This window comes from Salmo salar, chromosome 19, assembly GCF_965601325.2.
Source record: "Salmo salar chromosome 19, fSalSal1, whole genome shotgun sequence".
In the NCBI taxonomy this organism is placed as follows: Eukaryota; Metazoa; Chordata; class Actinopteri; order Salmoniformes; family Salmonidae; genus Salmo; species Salmo salar.
In genome coordinates, this window is record NC_138309.1 from 24,128,413 (window position 1) to 24,148,291 (window position 19,879).

Genomic DNA, 19,879 nt, shown 5'->3' on the forward strand with positions numbered 1-19,879 from the left:
GTTGCCATACCAGGAGGTGATGCAACCAGAGGGGGAATACGCATTGTCATGCTCTCTTCACAACTGTCTTGGTGTTTGGACCATGATAGTTTGTTGGTGATGTGGACACCAAGGAACTTGAAGCTCTCAACCTGCTCCACTATAGCCCCATCGATGAGAATGGGGGCGTGCTCGGTCCTCCTTTTTCTGTAGTCCACAATCATATCCTTTGTCTTGATCAGGGGAGATCATTGTGGACTACAGAAAAAGGAGGACCGAGCACAACCACTTTCTCATCGATAGGGCTATAGTGGCCTAGCCAGAGAACGGACTTGAACTCAATCGAACTTGTCTGGAGAGATCTGAAAACAGCTGTGCAGCAATGCTCCCCATCCAACCTGACAGAGCTTGCAGAAGATCTGCAGAGAAGAATAGGGGAAACTCCCCAAATACAGGTGTGCCAAGCTTGTAGCGTCATACCCAAGAAGACTCGAGGCTGTAATCACTGCCAAAGGTGCTTTAACAAAGTACTGAGTAAAGCATCGGAATACTTATGTAAATATCATATTTCAGGTTTTTTTTCCCCGTTTTTGCTTTGTCATTATGACGTATTGTGATGGATGATTTGATGATTGATGATGGAAAAAAACACAATTTAATCAATTTAGAATAAGGCTGTAACCTAACAACATTTTGAAAAAGGGGTCTGAATACTTTCTGAAGGCACTAGTGTGCCTTTTAAAATAGTGGACTATATAGGGAATATGGTGCCATTTCAGACACAGCCTGAAGCATCTGCTGCCTGGTGTCTGACTGACTGTGTGGCTGCATCCCAAATGGCACCCTATTCCCTACATAGTGCACTACTTTTGACCAAAACACTATGTAGAGAATAGGGTGCCATTTGAGACGCGATCTGAATGAGTCAGCAGCTTGTCATTCTGAGCACAGAGGTCTCATCAATGACCATTAGAACACCAGGGGAAGGCACGCACACACTAAAAACACACATTTGAAAGCTCCCATCGCCTCACACTGACAGACAGTGCCCTCCTTTTCATCGGCCTGTGGAGAGAGATATGCATTTGTGCTGTGTGTTCCTCCCGTTCGGTCACTTAGTCTCGCTGTGTGCCACGCTGCATTAACGCCGGTGAGATGGGCTGGTTGCTAGGGAGACAGGTCGTCAGGACCCAATTTGGTGTTGGTGTCATATTGGGTGAGTCATTCCAGAGAGAGACAGGGGGAGAGACAGGGAGGGACAGAGACAGAGAAATGACAGCCGTTGACGTTGTCTGTCATCAGGGATTTCCGAAGTGGAAAAAAGATAAACCTTTAAAGATAAGAACCATTCCAAGTGATATGGTATGGCTTAAAAATTATTTATTTTACTTATGGGCAATTCACGACAAAAAAATTCTCTCTAAGCTTTACTGTACAATTAAAGGTCAAATACTGCAAGATTCTGTATTTATTTTCTTAGTCAACCTTGTGTTCTGTTTCGTTGTGTTCTAGAACTTATCCCTGTTTCTTTGTGTTCTTGAACGTAGCCCTGTCTTTCATTTTTGTTCATTGATTTTACCTGTGTTAGTTACTCACCTGTTCTCATCAGCTCCTTATTTAGTTCAGTTCATTCTGTTTGCATCTTTGTGAGGTATTGTTCGTTTGACTCTACAGTCGTGGCCAAAAGTTTTGAGAATGACACAAATATTAATTTTCAAAGTCTGCTGGCTTAATTTGCATATACTCCAGAATGTTATGAAGAGTGATCAGATGAATTGCAATTAATTGCAAAGTCCCTCTTTGCCATGCAAATGAACTGAATCCCCCAAAAACATTTCCACTGCACTTCAGCCCTGCCACAAAAGGACCAGCTGACATCATATCAGTGATTCTCTCGTTAACACAGGTGTGAGTGTTGACGAGGACAAAGCTGGAGATCACTCTATCATGCTGAATGAGTTCAAATAACAGACTGGAAACATCAAAAGGAGGGTGGTGCTTGGAATCATTGTTGTTCCTCTGTCAAACATGGTTACCTGCAAGGAAACACGTGCCGTCATCAATGCTTTGCACAAAAAGGGCTTCACAGGCAAGGACATTGCTGCCAGTAAGATTGCACCTAAATCAACCATTTATTGGATCATCAATTACTTCAATGAGAGCGGTTCAATTGTTGTGAAGAAGGCTTCAGGGCGCCCAAGAAAGTCCAGCAAGCGCCAGGACCGTCGCCTAAAGTTGATTCAGCTGCGGGATCGGGGCCCCACCAGTACAGAACTTGCTCAGGAATGGCAGCAGGCAGGTGAGTGCATCTGCACGCACAGTGGAGATGCACTGTGCGGATGGCCTGGTGTCAAGAAAGGCAGCAAAGAAGCCACTTCTCTCCAGGAAAAACATCAGGGACAGACTGATATTCTGCAAAAGGTACAGGGATTGGACTGCTGAGGACTGGGGAAAGTCATTTTCTCTGATGAATCCCCTTTCCGATTGTTTGGGGCACCTGGAAAAAAGCTTGTCCGGAGAAGACAAGGTGAGCGCTACCATCAGTCCTGTGTCATGCCAACAGTAAAGCATCCTGAGACCATTCATGTGTGGGGTTGCTTCTCAGCCAAGGGAGTGGGCTCACTCACAATTTTTCCTAAGAACACAGCCATGAATAAAGAATGGAATCAACACATCCTCTGAGAGCAACTTCTCCCAACCATCCAGGAACAGTTTGGTGACGAACAAAGCCTTTTCCAGCATGATGGAGCACCTTGCCATAAGGCAAAAGTGATAACTAAGTGGCTCGGGGAACAAAACATTGATATTTTGGGTCCATGGCCAGGAAACTCCCCAGACCTTAATCCCATTGAGAACTTGTGGTCAATCCTCAAGAGACGGGGGGACAAACAAAACCCCACAAATTCGACAAACTCCAAGCATTGATTGCGTTAGAATGGGCTGACATCAGCCAGGATGTGGCCCAGAAGTTAATTGATAGCATGCCAGGACGGATTGCAGAGGTCTTGAAAAAGAAGGGTCAACACTGCAAATATTGACTCTTTGCATCAACTTCATGTAATTGTCAATAAAAGCCTTTGACACTTATGAAATGCTTGTTATTATATTGTTACACGTATTATACTTCAGTATTCCATAGTAACATCTGACAAAAATATCTAAAGACACTGAAGCAGCAAACTTTGTGGAAATTAATATTTGTGTCATTCTCAATTTTTGTCCACGACTGTACTAAGCCTTTTCCTAGCTCGTTTGTGAGAACCAGTAATAGCCTTCAGTCCTAGTTGTTTCACCTGCCTGTTTGCCTACCTGTGTATGACCATTGCCTGCCTTTGACCACGATTCCTGCCTTCTGCGAAGACAAAATAAAGACCTGCCGCGCTCTGCGCGTGAATCTACACCCCTTTCTCCCTGAGTATTCATTACAGATACACTGCATTTAAAACAGTCAGCAATAATCTAATGAATTCAGGGCTTGTGAAATTACCCCTATGCTAAATATAAGCCTCCCAAAACCATAAGATTAACTAAGAAATTGTTTTATTTTATCTATATAGTTTAACCTGCTTTTTTTTTTACCATAATCACTGATCAGGCTTTCAAGACAGTCTATGAAAATGGGCTTTTTGTAAAAAAGAAATATCAGAACCACGCATAATGCACATTCACTAATAATGACTAACTTATTATCGCAGGCATTATAGAAAATTAACACTATTTGAGAACTATCTCTCAAGAACAAGCCCACGTGCTAGTGAGTAGCCAGTTAATCTTTATACTTCAAGTTTAGCAAACTTGGATCTACTTGCTAGTTAAAAAGGCAGAACAGTTGAATTGTTACGAATCCACCCCTCTGTCTGTCTTCAACTGCAGCCTGTCCACTTTGTTCAGATATTGAAATCAAGTGGCCTCACTTATTTCTCACATATATAAAACACAGACTTGACAGCTGGTATAACAGTCTTTGGCTACAATGCTGCAAGCGGTACGGCAAAATGAGCATTCATTTGTCAGAATCAATGTTGATACTCCCGTTTTAGTAGTGATGACACATAAAACGGTATTGTCAGAAAGGATAACTTCTCAATGTGTATCGGTGTCTATTTGACCGATTCTGTTGGACCAAACCTCAAATGCAATTAGCGAGTTGAAACAGCTTGTCAGAGGTAGACGTGATCTTTCATCTTTGTTGTTGTGAGTGGCAGGGGGAGGGGCTTGCTGTGTATGTAAACAGAGACGAAGAGGCGAAGCGAGGGGTTTCACTCTCGCCAAAATCTGTCCAAAATAAGACAAATGCATTTCTACGGGATTATTTTGGATGTAAACTTGTCGCCTGCCAACCCGACTTTGGGGCAACGACTACAATTGTTAGGGCGAAGACATGATAGTTGTTGGCTATCCACTTTGTAGATTTTTAAGTGCCTAAACATGTCAAATGTATAATTCAATTATCATGGAGTAGAGTTCTTGGTCTAATCAAATTTGGAGTAGAGTTCTTGGTCTAAACAAATTGTTAAACTTTTTATTTTTTATCATTACATACAGATCTCTGGTGTAAATGGGAAGGCGCACACAGCACAGAGGGAGTGAAAGAGATGAGACCAAAAAAGACAACATGAGAACAAGCAGACATAAACGCACATGAAAACAAAAATATAAAACAAAACCTTGATTCTTGCGATACAGGCATTTGGAATATCGTGCAAAAACATACATTCAAATTTATTTGATATATCGGCCCACCATAGTGGAGCACACACACACCTCAGCTACCCACCAATCATACCGTCTTCATGGTAAGACACTGAAAAATGTATGAAAATGCTCAATATGTTTGAGCAAATGCTTCCATTTGTTTTCACATCTGTTCACAGGTAATAAGGATGTAAGTACATATCACGTATTGAGTCAACATCGTATTGAGTAAGAAACCATACATGGGTTCTTCAGCCCTGGCATCACTCAGGAGGCAAGTCAATAACACTAGAGATGCTTTCAGGTGAACACTGGACTCACACAAGACACACACCCACACAAATGAGACAGATGCACAGACACACACGACAAGATACACACACCCTCTCTTTCACACAAACTCCTGAGTGTGTAGTCTCTGATCAAGGATGTGATTAAAATGGGAACGTGGGGCGCACACAGACCCACCAGCCACATATAGACCAGAGGCACTAATGTTTCAATTACAGGCGGCGTCCCTAAGACAAGCCAGACAACAGGTTTAAATGATTACGCCCGCATCGAGTGGGGATTTAAGAATAACGTTTTCCTGACCAAGCTTGCGAGGTATAATTACAGAGGACAAATCATCGGTGGGTAGCTACGGATGAGTGAATCACGGCAGTTGGAAGAAGGATGGAGATTTCTCTCTCTCTCTTTCTCCCACTCCGTCTCTGTCCTTCTCAAGCGCCCTCCCTCTCTAGCCCTCTCCCTCCATCCATCTGTCTCACCCTGCCCCGTCTCCCTGTCTCACACTGCCCCGTCTCCCCCTGCCCCGTCTCCCCCTGCCCCGTCTTCCCCTGCCCCGTTTCCCGGGCTCACCCTGCCCCGTCTCCCCCTGCCCCGTCTCCCGGGCTCACCCTGCCCCGTCTCCCGGGCTCACCCTGCCCCGTCTCTCGGTCTCACCCTGCATGTCTCTCGGTCTCACCCTGCCCGTCTCTCGGTCTCACTCTGCCCGTCTCACTGACCATCTCAGTCTCGCTCTCCAAATTAAGCTGACGCAAACGCACAACTATTTGAATCACAATGACTATGAGTTTTTATTTAAAGTAAAAGAAAACAGGCTGAGTGAACAAGCAAAACCTGTTGAAGATGTCATAGGACTCAATAAATGTTGCCTTCTCTAACCCACTGAGAGAATCAATCTCACATGATGACCCATTCATTCATTTCACTAAGACCAAGGCTCAGCACATTGTGCGAGCAAACACACACACATGCACACAGGGACACACTCCAACGCAGCTCCTCTCAATCACGCTGGCTGGGACCTCCTGGGATTACTGGACATCCATGATTGGGATGCTTTGTCTCTCTGCTACTCTCTCACCCCCCTTTCTCCCCATATCAATCTTTATATACTTCTCGCTCTCTCTTCCTCCCTCCTCTCACGCTCTACCCGTCATTCTAGCGCTCCCGCTCTTTCCCTCTCTCTGGGGGCTAGAGGACCCTGACAAATGAGTCTCCTGTGACTGGCTGTCAATCAATACATCAAACTACAGTTTAGAGCCAGTTCAAACCACAACTGCAGATCAATAACAATTAATGGGAGAACATACATGGTCAGTATAGGGTTTCAGAGGTCTTTTGTAACCAGAATGGTGAGAAACAACCCTCAAACGTATGTTTTCTGGTAACTGAATTCGGATATGAATTGGGATGAAGCGTTAGGATGCAGTTGAAATCAAATTTCCATCAGACCCTATGTACAATTGGACAATAAAGTTTTTCATTGGTTAAATCTTTCATACAACTTATGGTTGTGAACAGGACCCATTTGTATCTGTACAGTGTGGAATACTAAAGCCAATGACAGTGAAAAAGAAAACCTTCACACAACTTCCTCAAATAGAAAAGAAGAATAGCACCAACCCCGGAGAGAGATGTTGATTGTGTCTGAAGAAACATACAAACCCAAACCATTTTCAACAAACACAAATTCAGAATAAGGAACATTCTGAAAAGTACAGCAGGCACATCATTTTTTTTTCAACCTGAGGTGAAAAGGAAAAAGAGAGGAAGCGAGAAAAAAACTGCGACATGGATGGAGGGAGAGGGATGGAGAGAGTGCACTCCAGTACAGTTGGACGTGGGTAGATATTAGTCATGTCCTACGTCCCAAATAGCACCCTATTCACTATATAAAGCACTCTTTTGTGATCAAAAGTAGTACACTATATAGGGAATAGGGTGCCATTTGAGACTTACAGTTAGGTATTCTAAAGGAAAAAAACACACTTATGTAGCACGGGGCTAAATCAATTGCGATAGATGCAGGCTGTGGTGACGGTGAGTGTTAGGAAGCCATTTATTTTCTCCCCCTAGCTCGGCTTGGCGCTGTTAGCTGGCTGAGGTAGTGGAGTGGAACTGTCAGAGCGCCAGCCCGCTTCTACCTGTGTGTGTGTGTGTGTGTTCAGCCCTGTCTTCAGCGTGCAAGCCTAGCACACTCTACTGGTAGCCTACGCCCAGTAACCAAGTAGCACAGGTTAAAATAGTTGTGGATAAAATCTAGCATAAACAATCTAAATACAATGTGTGATATTGTATACATTGATTTGACAGGAATGTTTTAATGTGCTCAACCCTCATGTCCTATGTATTATTTTAACGGAATCAATTTGATCATTGCCCATAGGGTTTTCAGGCCTTTCCCAAAGTGGACATTAAATCAGCAGAAGTGACAACTCAAAAGCTTAAAATCGAGAAAAAATTGACTGGCGGGTTAGATTCTGATGTTTTTTTCAGATACCACTCCGTTCCAAACCGCTCAAAACATAGCATCTTTCCAATCAGTGTGGCCATGGGGAGGTGAAGGCTGTCTGTTGCTGCTCTACAAAACCAAACAAAAGCTCTAGCAGATCGCTGTGGCAACCACTGTTGTCACGGCAACCCCTGGCACGTTTTCCTAGGACGGTGGTGACAATAGGCAACAGTGGATTAGCCTATGGGCAGTGAGTGAGATCATCATGATGGTGATGGCCACTTCTAGAAGAATGGAGCAGAACGGCATGCATCAACAGTATCCAACACAGTAACCTGTGTGTGTGTGTGTGTGTGTGTGTGTGTGTGTGTGTGTGTGTGTGTGTGTGTGTGGGCTGAGAACACAGGAGCTTTGTCTGTCTAGAGAGGCCCTTCCTTCCTGACACTAAGACCGGCATAATAACCTCAAGCTACTCCTCTCTTAGTTCATTAAGACATTCACATCTAGATATTTACAGCCTATGGAGCTGTGAAGGGAACGGCACCTCCATACCTTCAGGCTCTGATCAGGCCCTACACCCAAACAAGGGCACTGCGTTCATCCACCTCTGGCCTGCTGGCCCCCCTACCTCTGAGGAAGCACAGTTCCCGCTCAGCCCAGTCAAAACTGTTCACTGCTCTGGCACCCCAATGGTGGAACAAGCTCCCTCACGACGCCAGGACAGCGGAGTCAATCACCACCTTCCGGAGACACCTGAAACCCCACCTCTTTAAGGAATACCTAGGATAGGATAAAGTAATCCTTCTAACCCCCCCCCCCCTTAAAAGATTTAGATGCACTATTGTAAAGTGGTTGTTCCACTGGATATCATAAGGTGAATGCACCAATTTGTAAGTCGCTCTGGATAAGAGCGTCTGCTAAATGACTTAAATGTAAATGTATATTTCACAGGCTCCCTATTGGGAGTTTGTTCGATTTTCCTGTATTGAAACATAGTATTGTTATTAAGAAACTAGTGGAAAGCAAGGAGTTGTGTAAAAAAACAGTCGTGTAACTCTCTGTGTGAACCGGAATGTCAAACCAATTAGGGATTCATATTAAACCCACTAAGGACGTTATCTGAGTTCTAAACGGTATCATAATCTCTATGAAGTGGACTACTTTTGGGCCCAATCAGGGCCCATTGGGATGGCCTGTATAGGGAGCCATTGTTTTGGTCTGTCAAACAACTGGTGTGGGACTGAAGCTCTCCGGCCATAATAAAACATTGTGGAATTGACAGCAGAGAAACAGAGAGAGGAAGATAGCGAAAGAGATAGAAAGAGAGAGGGAGCGATGGATAGAGAGAGATGGAGGAGATAAACATGAGCAAAATAGAGATAGAGAAAGAGAGAAAGAGACAGCGAGAGACAAGATAAATAAAAGAGAGAAATGAGCTCCTCTACTTTTTCCAAAAACTTTAGAATTAGAGTGGGATAAACCTGGATTTTTTTTCACAGGGTCTTACTCAGAAAACTATTCTCTACAACAGAACCTTCAATCCAAATAAAAACATCAAGCGTATATTACATTTTGACAAAATTACCTGGAAAGGATTCTTATTGCTGCCAAGGACTACTCAGCAAAACAACCAGCAGAAAAAGCCACCCAATCTGCAGCAGAGTCTGTAGCTACTTCCAAGGACAATAAAGATACTACAATCTCTAAATATCTTATTATAAGATATCTTACTATATGAAGACTCAAATGCTTAGTTAGGACTGGACAGACGCACTGGCACCAACTACAATTTTCACTGAGATGTGAAGTGTGAATGCCCTTGAATACAACAATGGCAGCAGAGCACTGCAATCTCCCCCACCAAAATGAAGAGGCTTCACACGCCCATGCAGAAGCCATCAAAATACATTAACCCCCAATTTTGTTTTATGCTGCACGTAAAAAGTACAAAGACAAGCTCCTCAAGGAAAATCCAGAGAGAGACACTATTTGCTGACTGTTACAGCAATGGAAACGTAAGCAACCTCATCTTCCACACAGACAAGCCCTGGCATTAAATAACCCAGGGTGGAAATTCAGAATACTGGACATTGAGGACACTGAGACAGCCAGTATCAACCTGTACACGTCTGGAAGAGTAATGGTGCAGGGCAACCACAAACCGTTTCAGCACGACTTTTACAGGATCAAAGAGAGAGCACAGCAGGAGAAGCTCAACCCTGGTGATGACCCCTCCATCCTGAGCAAGTCAGGTCACACACCCTCCTCAAACAGCCCAACAGATGAGCAGCCCCAAGAAGAGAATCACCCCTTCAGAACTGAGCAGATCCAAAAACAGCACTGCTCCTGCATTGATGAGGGAGATCGAGCTGGTAGAGCTCAAACGGCAATTCAACACATTTCAGACAGACCAGCACAACAACATCCACTCAACCAGACCCAGAAAGCTGAAGAGGGAGAGAGACGTGTCTGCAGTCTGGGCTGCGGTGATAAAACTCCCACAGGATGGAGAGGAAAATGAACAACTCATGAGAGAGCTGTCCATCCCCCAAGAGAAGCCAACAGAACAGCCCACTTCAGACCCCAACCACAGGCAGGACAGACATGATCCACCAACCCACCAGACCCCCCCCCCCCCCCCCTTAGCACACCCCGTCAGCCATCCTAGCAACCCCCCCACACTCAATTTTCATTCCTAAACACTAAGTGGCTAAACTGTGGTGTCCAAACACCCGGTGTGCCCTGGAGCTGCACATAATTCACACAGGCACAAACGACCTGAGGGCCCAGCAGTAAAGGGTTGCCACCAAACTATACTGCCAACATACAGTGGGTCAATGTAAGAATTTCCCGTCACTGTGCCTCGAAACTAGGGATGCACAATATATCGGTAAACATATCGGAATCAGCTGAAACTTCACTGCTTGACATGTATGATGAAATCCCAGTTGAGACTGAACAAATGAACGACAAAACGTTTTACTGGTAATGGGGACATAAGTAAATGCCAACAAAATAACTTTTTGGTCAGTGTGTGTGTGTGTGTGTGTGTGTGTGTGTGTGTGTTTCAACTATTTAATTGTACTAGACTGCTTAAAAGGCCGCTAAAATGTTAAATAACGGTATAATTTTTTTGGAGCAAGGAAAATCATGGATATCGGTATCAACCAAAAATGCCCTACTCGAAACCCAATGTTTACCTAGCCCATTACCGCACCCTGGATTTGGACAGCCTCTACGACCAGGTACACCTCTACAAGGCCATGGTCACCACCTTTGCCAGGACACTGAAAAACATTGTTGGGGTTTTATGGCAGTGTGCATATCAATATTAGGTGCATTACCGCCACCTACCAGGCTGGAGTGTGATCGTATCCTAGACTCTGCACTCTAGTCTACATGACTGGAGGAAGGAAATTATTAGTGGATTACATGCTAACTAGATCGGGCGGTCGCGTGCGTCTGCTTACGCCATCACGCGCATGTTGATTTTGTCCATCCACACCAGACGCGATCAGGACACACAGGTTGAAATATCAAAACAAACTATATTAATTTGGGGACAGATAAAAAAGCATTAAACATGCTTGGCAATTTAGCAGTGTGGACCTCAACATGACAGCCACACACAGGCTGTGAATGGGCAAACATGCCCAACCCCGACTCCTAGCCCCAACCTGCGACCTTAGAGACATTCACTAGATGCTCAGCTCAAACCTAATGTTCTGAAAGTAAACCACACGAATAACAACACTGGACACTATGGAACACAAAGCTTTTACTGTCTCATGCTATATACAAGGTCTGAGGTCAGCTGCCTTTGGCCTAAAGAGCAGGAACCCTGAAATCAGAAATAAAGACATTGTTATCCTACAAGAAACATGGTATAGAGGAGATGGACCACCTGGTTGCCCTCTAGGTTACAGAGAGCTGGTAGTCCCATCCACCAAACTACCAGGAGTGAAACAGGGACGGGACTCAAGGGGTATGCTAATTTGGTATACATCAGACATAACCCACTATTAAATTAATTAAAACAGGAGCATGTCACATCTGGTTAGAAATAAATAAGGAAATTATCTCAAAGTAAAATGTCCCCGTGTGCTACCTAGTGGGGGAGATCAACAATTTCCAGACCCAGGGACATGTACTAATCTGTGGCGACATAAATTCCAGAAATGACACACACAGAGAGACAAACACCTACCTGTACGTGACAGCATTCCCTCCCTAATATGCCCCCCTAGACATAACCATGACAAAACAACCAACAAAAACAGGTCTGTTGCACGCTGGGTCAGTACATAGTCAATGGTAGGCTTCGAGGGGACACCTACGTGGGTACACCTATAGCTCACCTCTTGGCAATAGTACTGTAAACTACTTTATCACCGACCTTAACCCAGTCTCTCAGAGCATTTACAGTCAGCCTACTGACACCCCTATCAGATCACAGCAAAATCACAATCTACTTGAACAGAGCAATTCTCAACCATGAGGCATTGAAGCCGAACAAACTGCATGCTATTATGAAATGCTATAGATGAAAGTAGGGTAGTGTAGAGACCTACCAAAAAACAATTGCCCCCCACCCAAAAAATATCCAACTCCTCTTAGACAACTTCCTGGACAAAATGTTTCACTGCAATAGTGAAGTTGCAAACTTAGCAGAAGGAAGCCTGAACAATATATGTGACCATTCAGCTAACAAAATACAATTTTATTTCAGGCAGAAAACCCAGGAAAACTAACAATGAGAAATGATTTGATGAAGAATGCAAAAATTTAAGAAATTAAGACACCTATCCAACCAAAAACACAGTGACGCAGAAAACCAAGCTTACACCTTCACTATGGTGAAACACTAAAACAAAACTTAAAAAAAAAAGAATAGGTACAGCATGTCAAAAAACAGCTCAATGTGATTGAAGAATAGAATCAAATCACTTCTAGGAAAATTGGAACACACTAAACAAACACGATGAGCCTATCTATTCAACATAGAGATGTATGGATAAACCACTTCTCCAACCTTTTCAGCCATATAACAAAGAACCAAGAGCAAAAACATATACTGTACATGATAATTTACAAAAACATCGAATAATCTATTAATGACAACCAGAACCCACTGGATTCTCCAATTACATTAAATGAGCTACAGGACAAAATACAAACCCTCCAACCTAAAAAGGCCTGTGTTGTTGATGGTATATGAAACTATAAAATATACATACCACAAATTATATTCTTAAAGTCTTTTCCTCAGTTCTGGCATCTACCCCAATATTTGGAATCAAGGTCTGATCACCCCAATCCACAAAAGTGGAGACAAATTTGACCCCAATAAATTCTCTGGAATCTTTGTCAACAGCAATCTCTGAAAAATCGTCTGCAGTAAAGTCAACAGCAAACCCCAACATTTCCTCAGTGAAAACAATGTCCTGAGCAAATATAAAATTGTCTTCTAACCAAAATACCATATGGCAGACCACGTATACACTGTACACACCCTTATCGACAAACAAAACAAAAGCAACGTCTTCTCATGGTTTGTTGATTTCTAAAAAGCTTGAGACACAATTTGGCATGACAGTCTGCTATACAAATTGATGGAAAGTGTTGGGTGCAGCGTTGGGGGGGGAAACATGTAAAATTAATTTTATAATGTATACAAATAATACAATTGTGCATTCGGAAAGTATTCAAACCCATTCCCTTCTTTAACATGTTGTTATGGTACAGCCTTTTTATATAAATAAAAAAAATCCTCAATCTACACACACACCACCCCATAATGGCAAAGCGAAACCAGACTTTAATACATAAAAAATAAAAAACAGAAATAACCTATTTACATAAACTACCGTTCAAAAGTTTGGGGTCACTTAGATGTGTCCTTGTTTTTTAAAGAAATTCAAAAAACCTAAAGACTCAGTGAGCATAGCCTTGCTATTGAAAGAGGCCACCATAGGCAGATTTGGCTCTCGAGAGAAGGCAGGCCATGTGCACACTGCCCACATAATGAGTTGGAAACTGAGCTGCACTTCCTAAACTCCTGCCAAATGTATGACCATCTTAGAGATACATATTTCCCACAGATCACACAGACCCACAAATAATTTGAAAACAAATTAAACATCGATAAACTCCCATATCTGTTAGGCAAAATACAGCAGTGTTCAATCACAGCAGCGCGTTGCCATGACAAAACTGAAAACTGTGGAGCACAACTATTTACACATTGCTAAAACACTGTACATAGCTGATAATACTGTATAACACGTGAAATTTATATCATTTTAAAACCTTCGTGAGCGCAATGTTTACTGTTTTTTGTTGATGTTGTTTTGCATCTTCGCGCACTTTGGTTTATTTAACTTATTTTGGAAATGTAAACACGTTTCCCATGCCAATAACGGACCATTGAATTGAATTGAGAGACAGCGAGAGAGAGAGTGGTGAGTGAATTGACAGAGTATAAGCCCTAAGCATCCATGTGTGAATTTAACACCACTCTGAACAGAGACACAACCCTCAGAGGGCATAGAACACCACATGCAGAGAAATGGAGAGGCATTCAGCTTGACACCTCACACTCATCCCAAACAGCACCCTATTCCCTACCTATGGCACTATTTTAGACCAGAGCCCTATGGGTTTCTCTATGGGACCTGGTCAGAACTAGTGCACTAAATAAGCAATAGGGTGCCATTTGGGATGCAACCCTCCTCTCATAACTTTGGTAATGTGGTGTGTACAGATAATTTGGGAGTGTTAAGTTAGACAGAGTTTTCTGTAACTGTTATGGCAAACAAAGTGGAAATCTTCATCTTATTGTTCCCCCCGTGGAATATTCAGCTCCTGGTGGGGATGACAACGCTATTTTAAACTACTGCACATTTAAATTATCCTTCACTCTATCCCTCCCTCACTCCCATTTCTCATACTCCATCAATTATTTCTATACCCCTTCCTCCCTCACTCCTTCCAGAAATCTCTCCCTCTCCTCTCATGCCCCATCTCCCCTGACACCAGTGAAACCAACACCTGTGTTATCAGTCCAATCATAATTTAGACTGACTATAAGAGAGAGAAAGTGTGTGTGTGTGTGTGTGTGTGTGTGTGTGTGTGTGTGTGTACTATTTAGACTATTGCTATAAGAGAGAAACAGAACACAGTAGGCAGTGTCCTGCTGCTTATAGCCAAGGGTTGTTTATACACTCTGCTCTTCTCTGATCTGCTTTGTTTCTATTTTCTACTCATCTGGGAGCAGGTGTGTGTGTGTGTGTGTGTGTGTGTGTGTGTGTGTGTGTGTGTGTGTGTGTGTGTGTGTGTGTGTCTGCGTGTTTGAGTGTTCGTGTGTGGGTTTCTGCTTTCTGTGTATTTCTGACTCAGAATGCCATTCTGTGGATTTAGCAGATGAGCAGTTCTCCATTCCTTCGCCAGGAGGAAGTTGTTTGCTCATTGTTCTGTAAGATTTGTTGTTTTAAGTGGAAACTTTTGATAATGCACCAACAATTTATTTATTTTTTTATAGCCCCGAGGTACTGCTTTAATACACAACCGTTCAGCAAATCCGGGTGCAGCTAATGTATCTATTTACTGTAGCTGAAACCCTTACAATAGGCTGTGTACAGAGACAGCCCATAGTCCCTGATCCCACTCTCTGATTGCATCCCAAATGGTAGTGTGTACTACTTTTCACCAGGGCCCATAGGCCCATATAGGGAATAGGGTGCAATTTGGGATGCATCCTTGATCCTGTACGCCTCCCAAGTCTGAGTAAGCGGACTAACGTCAGCAGCATGTACGGTGCATTCGGAAAGTATTCAGACCCTTTCCCTTTTTCCACATTTTGTTACATTACAGACTTAGACAAAAAAACATGCTTTTATTCTCTCATCAGTTTACACACAATACCCCATAATGACAAAGTGAAAACAGTTTTTTCGAAATTTGTATAAACGCAAAAAAAAAAAAAGTTTTAAATATGAAATACTGTATTTACATAAGTATTCAGACCCTTTGCTATGAGACTCAACATTGAGCTCAGGTGCATCCTGTTTCCATTGAACAACCTTGATGTTTTTACAACTGGTGTCTACCGGTGGTAAATTCAATTGATTGGACATGATTTGGAAAGGCACACAGCTATCTACATAAGGATAAGGTCCCACAGTTGACGTTGCACGTCAGAGCAAAAAACCAAGCCATGAGGTCGAAGGAATTGTCCATAGAGCTCCAAGACAGGATTGCGTCGAGGCACAGATCTGGGGAAGGTTACCAAAACATTTCTGCAGCATTGAAGGTCCCCAAGAACACAGTGACCTCCATCATTCTTAAATGGAAGAAGTTTAGATCCACCAATACTCTTCCCAGAGCTGGCTGCCCTGCCAAACTGAGCAATTGGGGGAGAAGGGCCTTGGTCAGGGAGGTGACCAAGAACCCAATGGTCACTCTGACAGAGCTCCAGAGTTCTTCTGTGGAGATGGGAGAAACTTTGAGAAGGACAACCATCTCTGCAGCACTCCACCAATCGCGCTTTTATAGTAGTGGCCAGACGGAAGCCACTCCTCAGTAAAAGACACATGACAGCCTGCTTGGAGTTTGCCAAAAGGTACCTAACGGACTATCCGATAATGAAAAACAAGATTCTCTGGTCTGATGAAACCCAGATTGAACTCTTTGGCTTGAATGCCAAGTGTCACGTCTGGAAGAAACTTGGCTCCATCCCTACGGTGAATTATGGCGGTGGCAGCATCATGCTGTGGGGATGTTGTTCAGCAGCAGGGACTGGGAGACGAGTCAGGATCGAGGCACAGATTAACAGAGCAAACTACAGAGAAATCATTGATTAAAAACCTGCTCCAGAGTGCTCAGGACCTCAGACTGGAGCGAAGGTTCACCTTCCAAAAGGACAACAACCCAAAGCACACAGCCAAGACAATGCAAGAGTGGCTTTGGGACAAGTGTCTGAATGTCCTTCAGAGGCCAAGCCAGAGCCCGGACTTGAACCCTGTAATCGGTGTAATCGCTGCCAAAGGTGCTTCAACAAAGTACTGAGTAAAGGGTCTGAATAATTACAGTTGAAGTCGGAAGTTTACATACACTTAGGGTGGAGGGATTAAAACTTGTTTTTCAACCACTCCACACAATTCTTGTTAACAAATTATAGTTTTGGCAAGTCGATTAGGACATCTACTTTGTGCATGACACAAGTAATTTTTCCAACAATTGTTTACAGACAGATTATTTCACTTATAATTCACTGTATCACAATTCCAGTGGGTCAGAAGTTTACATACACTAAGTTGTATGTGCCTTTAAACAGCTTGGAAAAATCCAGAAAATGATGTCATGGCTTTAGAAGCTTCTGATAGGCTAATTGACATTATTTGAGTCAATTGGAGGTGTACCTGTAGATGTATTTCAAGACCTACCTTCAAACTCAGTGCCTCTTTGCTTGACATCAAGGGAAAATCAAAATAAATCAGCCAAGACCTCAGAAAAACAATTGTAGACCTCAAGTCTGGTTCATCCTTGGGAGCAATTTCCAAATGCCTGAAGGTACCACATTCATCTGTACAGACAATAGTACGCAAGTATAAACACCATGAGACCACGCAGCCATCATACCACTCAGGAAGGAGGCGCGTTCTGTCTCCTAGAGATGAACGTACTTTGGTGAGAAAAGTGCAAATCAATCCCAGAACAACAGCAAAGGACCTTGTGAAGATGCTGGAGGAAACAGGTACAAAAGTATCTATATCCACAGTAAAACGAGTCCTATATCGACATAACCTGAAAGGCCGCTCAGCAAGGAAAAAGCCACTGTTTCAAAACCGCCATAAAAAATCCAGACTACGGTTTGCAACTGCACATGGGGACAAAGATTGTACTTTTTGGAGAAATGTCCTCTGGTCTGATGAAACAAAAAATATAACTGTTTGGCCATAACGACCATTATTATGTTTGAAGGAAAAAGGGGGACGCTTGCAAGCCGAAGAACACCATCCCATCCGTGAAGCATGGGGGTGGCAGCATCATGTTGTGAGGGTGCTTTGCTGCAGGAGGGACTGGTGACTTCACAAAATAGATGGCATCATGAGGGAAAATGATGTGGATATATTGAAGCAACATCTCAAGACATCAGTCAGGAAGTTAAAGTTTGGTAGCAAATGGGTCTTCCAAATGGACAATGACTCCAAGCATAGTTCCAAAATGGCTTAAGGACAACAAAATCAAGGTATTGGAGTGGCCATCACAAAGCCCTGACCTCAATCCCATAGAACATTTGTGGGCAGAACTGAAAAAGCATGTGCGAGCAAGGAGGCCTACAAACCTGACTCAGTTACACCAGCTCTGTCAGGAGGAATGGGCCAAAATTCACCCAACTTATTGTGGGAAGCTTGTGGAAGGCTACCCGAAACGTTTGACCCAAGTTAAACAATTTAAAGGCAGTGCTACCAAATACTAATTGAGTGTATGTAAACTTCTGACCCACTGGGAATGTGATGAAAGAAATAAAAGCTGAAATAAATCACTCTCTACTATTATTCTGACATTTCACATTCTTAAAATAAAGTGGGGATCCTAATTGACCTAAAACAGGGGATTTTTACTAGGATTAAATGTCAGGAATTGTGAAAAACTGAGTTTAAATGTATTTGGCTAATTTGTATGTAAACTTCCGACTTCAACTGTACAAAAATATGATCGTTTTTTATATTTAATAAAGTGTAGATGAGGGGATTTTTTTTTCTCATCAATTTTAGAAATAGGCTGTAACGTGATAAAATGTGGAAAAGGTCAAGGCGTCTGAACACAATCCGAAGGCCCTGTTTCTCTCTCTGTGTAGAAACACAGATCCAGGCATCACACGCACAAAAACACACACAGAACCCTGCATCACAGCATCAGGCGAACACAGACACTCACCCCACATCACACACACTAACTCAATAGACTGTTGTTGAGCGTCATGGCCAGAGGGCAGCAATTAGAAAGAACCAAGGACGTTTAATCTGTCCACACAACAAAAGAAGCACGACTGCGCACACACACATGCGTATACACACACACAATCAACTCTAATCTAAATCTAATCACAGGCGCACACACAGACGTGTGCACACACACACACACACACACACACAAGGAGGGAGATGGGAACACAGCATTCCAGACAGTATAAGTGAATTAGTAATTTAGTGATGTAGTGATTGTACCTCGCCGTTGAAAAGCAGCCTCCCAAACAGCTGCTTAGACTCCTCCAGACCGCCCTCCAAATATACCGCTCCTAAAAAAGGGACAGAATGAAAGGAAGAGAAAAAGAGGGAGGAAGGTGGGATGAGATTTAATGATAAAGAAAATCATAGATAAAGAAGACAAAGATACCAGTCCGATGGATAACGATCATTCAAATCACATTTATTTTATAAAGCCCTTTTTACATCAGGAGTTGTCACAAAGTGCTTCAACAGATACAAAGCCTAAAACCCCAAAGGGCAAGCAATAAAGAAGCTAGATATGTTGTGTGTAGAAATACTGCTGGCTAGGCTACATTCAACATAGATCAATACTTCACAGCCACCCCCCACCCACACAAACATCTTGGGCTTTTTACCACGACATTTCCTTCTTAGCTCCAACTTGAGCAATCACTGTCTGTCTGACAACCACTTTCCTGAAAAAACTTGAAATGAATGGAAATTAGGTGAATGAGTTACAATTGCTTCATTAAAAGAGTGTGTTTTATAGCTTTTTTATGTTAAAATGACCCCAGGGTTCCTGCTCTGTGTGTTCCACCTCCCACTGTCTGTGTCTGTGTCACCCCCCTCTTTCACGGAGCGCGGTAGGTGGCAGGGAGAGATGGGATAGCTTCATCACCATGGTGACAAGCGATTAAACTAACCAAGGTCACATAAAAAAAAAAACAGGCCCTGTGTTTTGTGTGACAGGATGTGCTGCGCAAACACTCACAACTCTCAAACGTACACCAAACACACACGAATGTCCACATCTACATACAACTCTCATAAGAGCAGCGCGCGCACACACATACACACACACACGAATGAGGGGACAAACTATACAAATGTTCAAAAGATAAACGCGAGACGAAACCGACACACAAGGCAAAAAAACAACAACTTGATAAAAATCGCTAGCACACGGTTGCAGTCACAGTACGAAGAGAGCATCTGCAGTATCTTTCTCTGTTGTAATAATAGCAATACACTTCTCTTTCTCGCTCTCTCCCTCTTATTTCTCCCTCGCTCTTTCCCCGTTTCTCTCTCTTCATCTCTCTCCCTTGCTGTATTTCTCTCCCTTGCTGTATTTCTCTCTCTCCCTCTGTTTCTCTCTCTCTTTCCCGCTCTAGTGTACAGAGGGAGCCACTTCGGCAGACCAACCCGTATCTGAGAACACCAATAACTTAATCTTGACAAAAGTAAATCTTGA

The 19,879-nt window shown here is 43.1% G+C and overlaps 1 protein-coding gene across 3 annotated transcripts in view; it reads right to left on the bottom strand.

The window, feature by feature from the left end:
* drosha (drosha ribonuclease III) overlaps positions 1 to 19,879 on the bottom strand; it is a 151,397-nt gene that overhangs the window by 58,420 nt on the left and 73,098 nt on the right. For all 3 annotated transcript variants that reach the window (XM_014157586.3, XM_082965660.1, XM_082965661.1), the window contains exon 23: positions 18,646 to 18,716. In XM_014157586.3, coding sequence (XP_014013061.3) covers positions 18,646 to 18,716 — 71 coding nt within the window. The remainder of the gene's footprint in view (positions 1 to 18,645; positions 18,717 to 19,879) is intronic.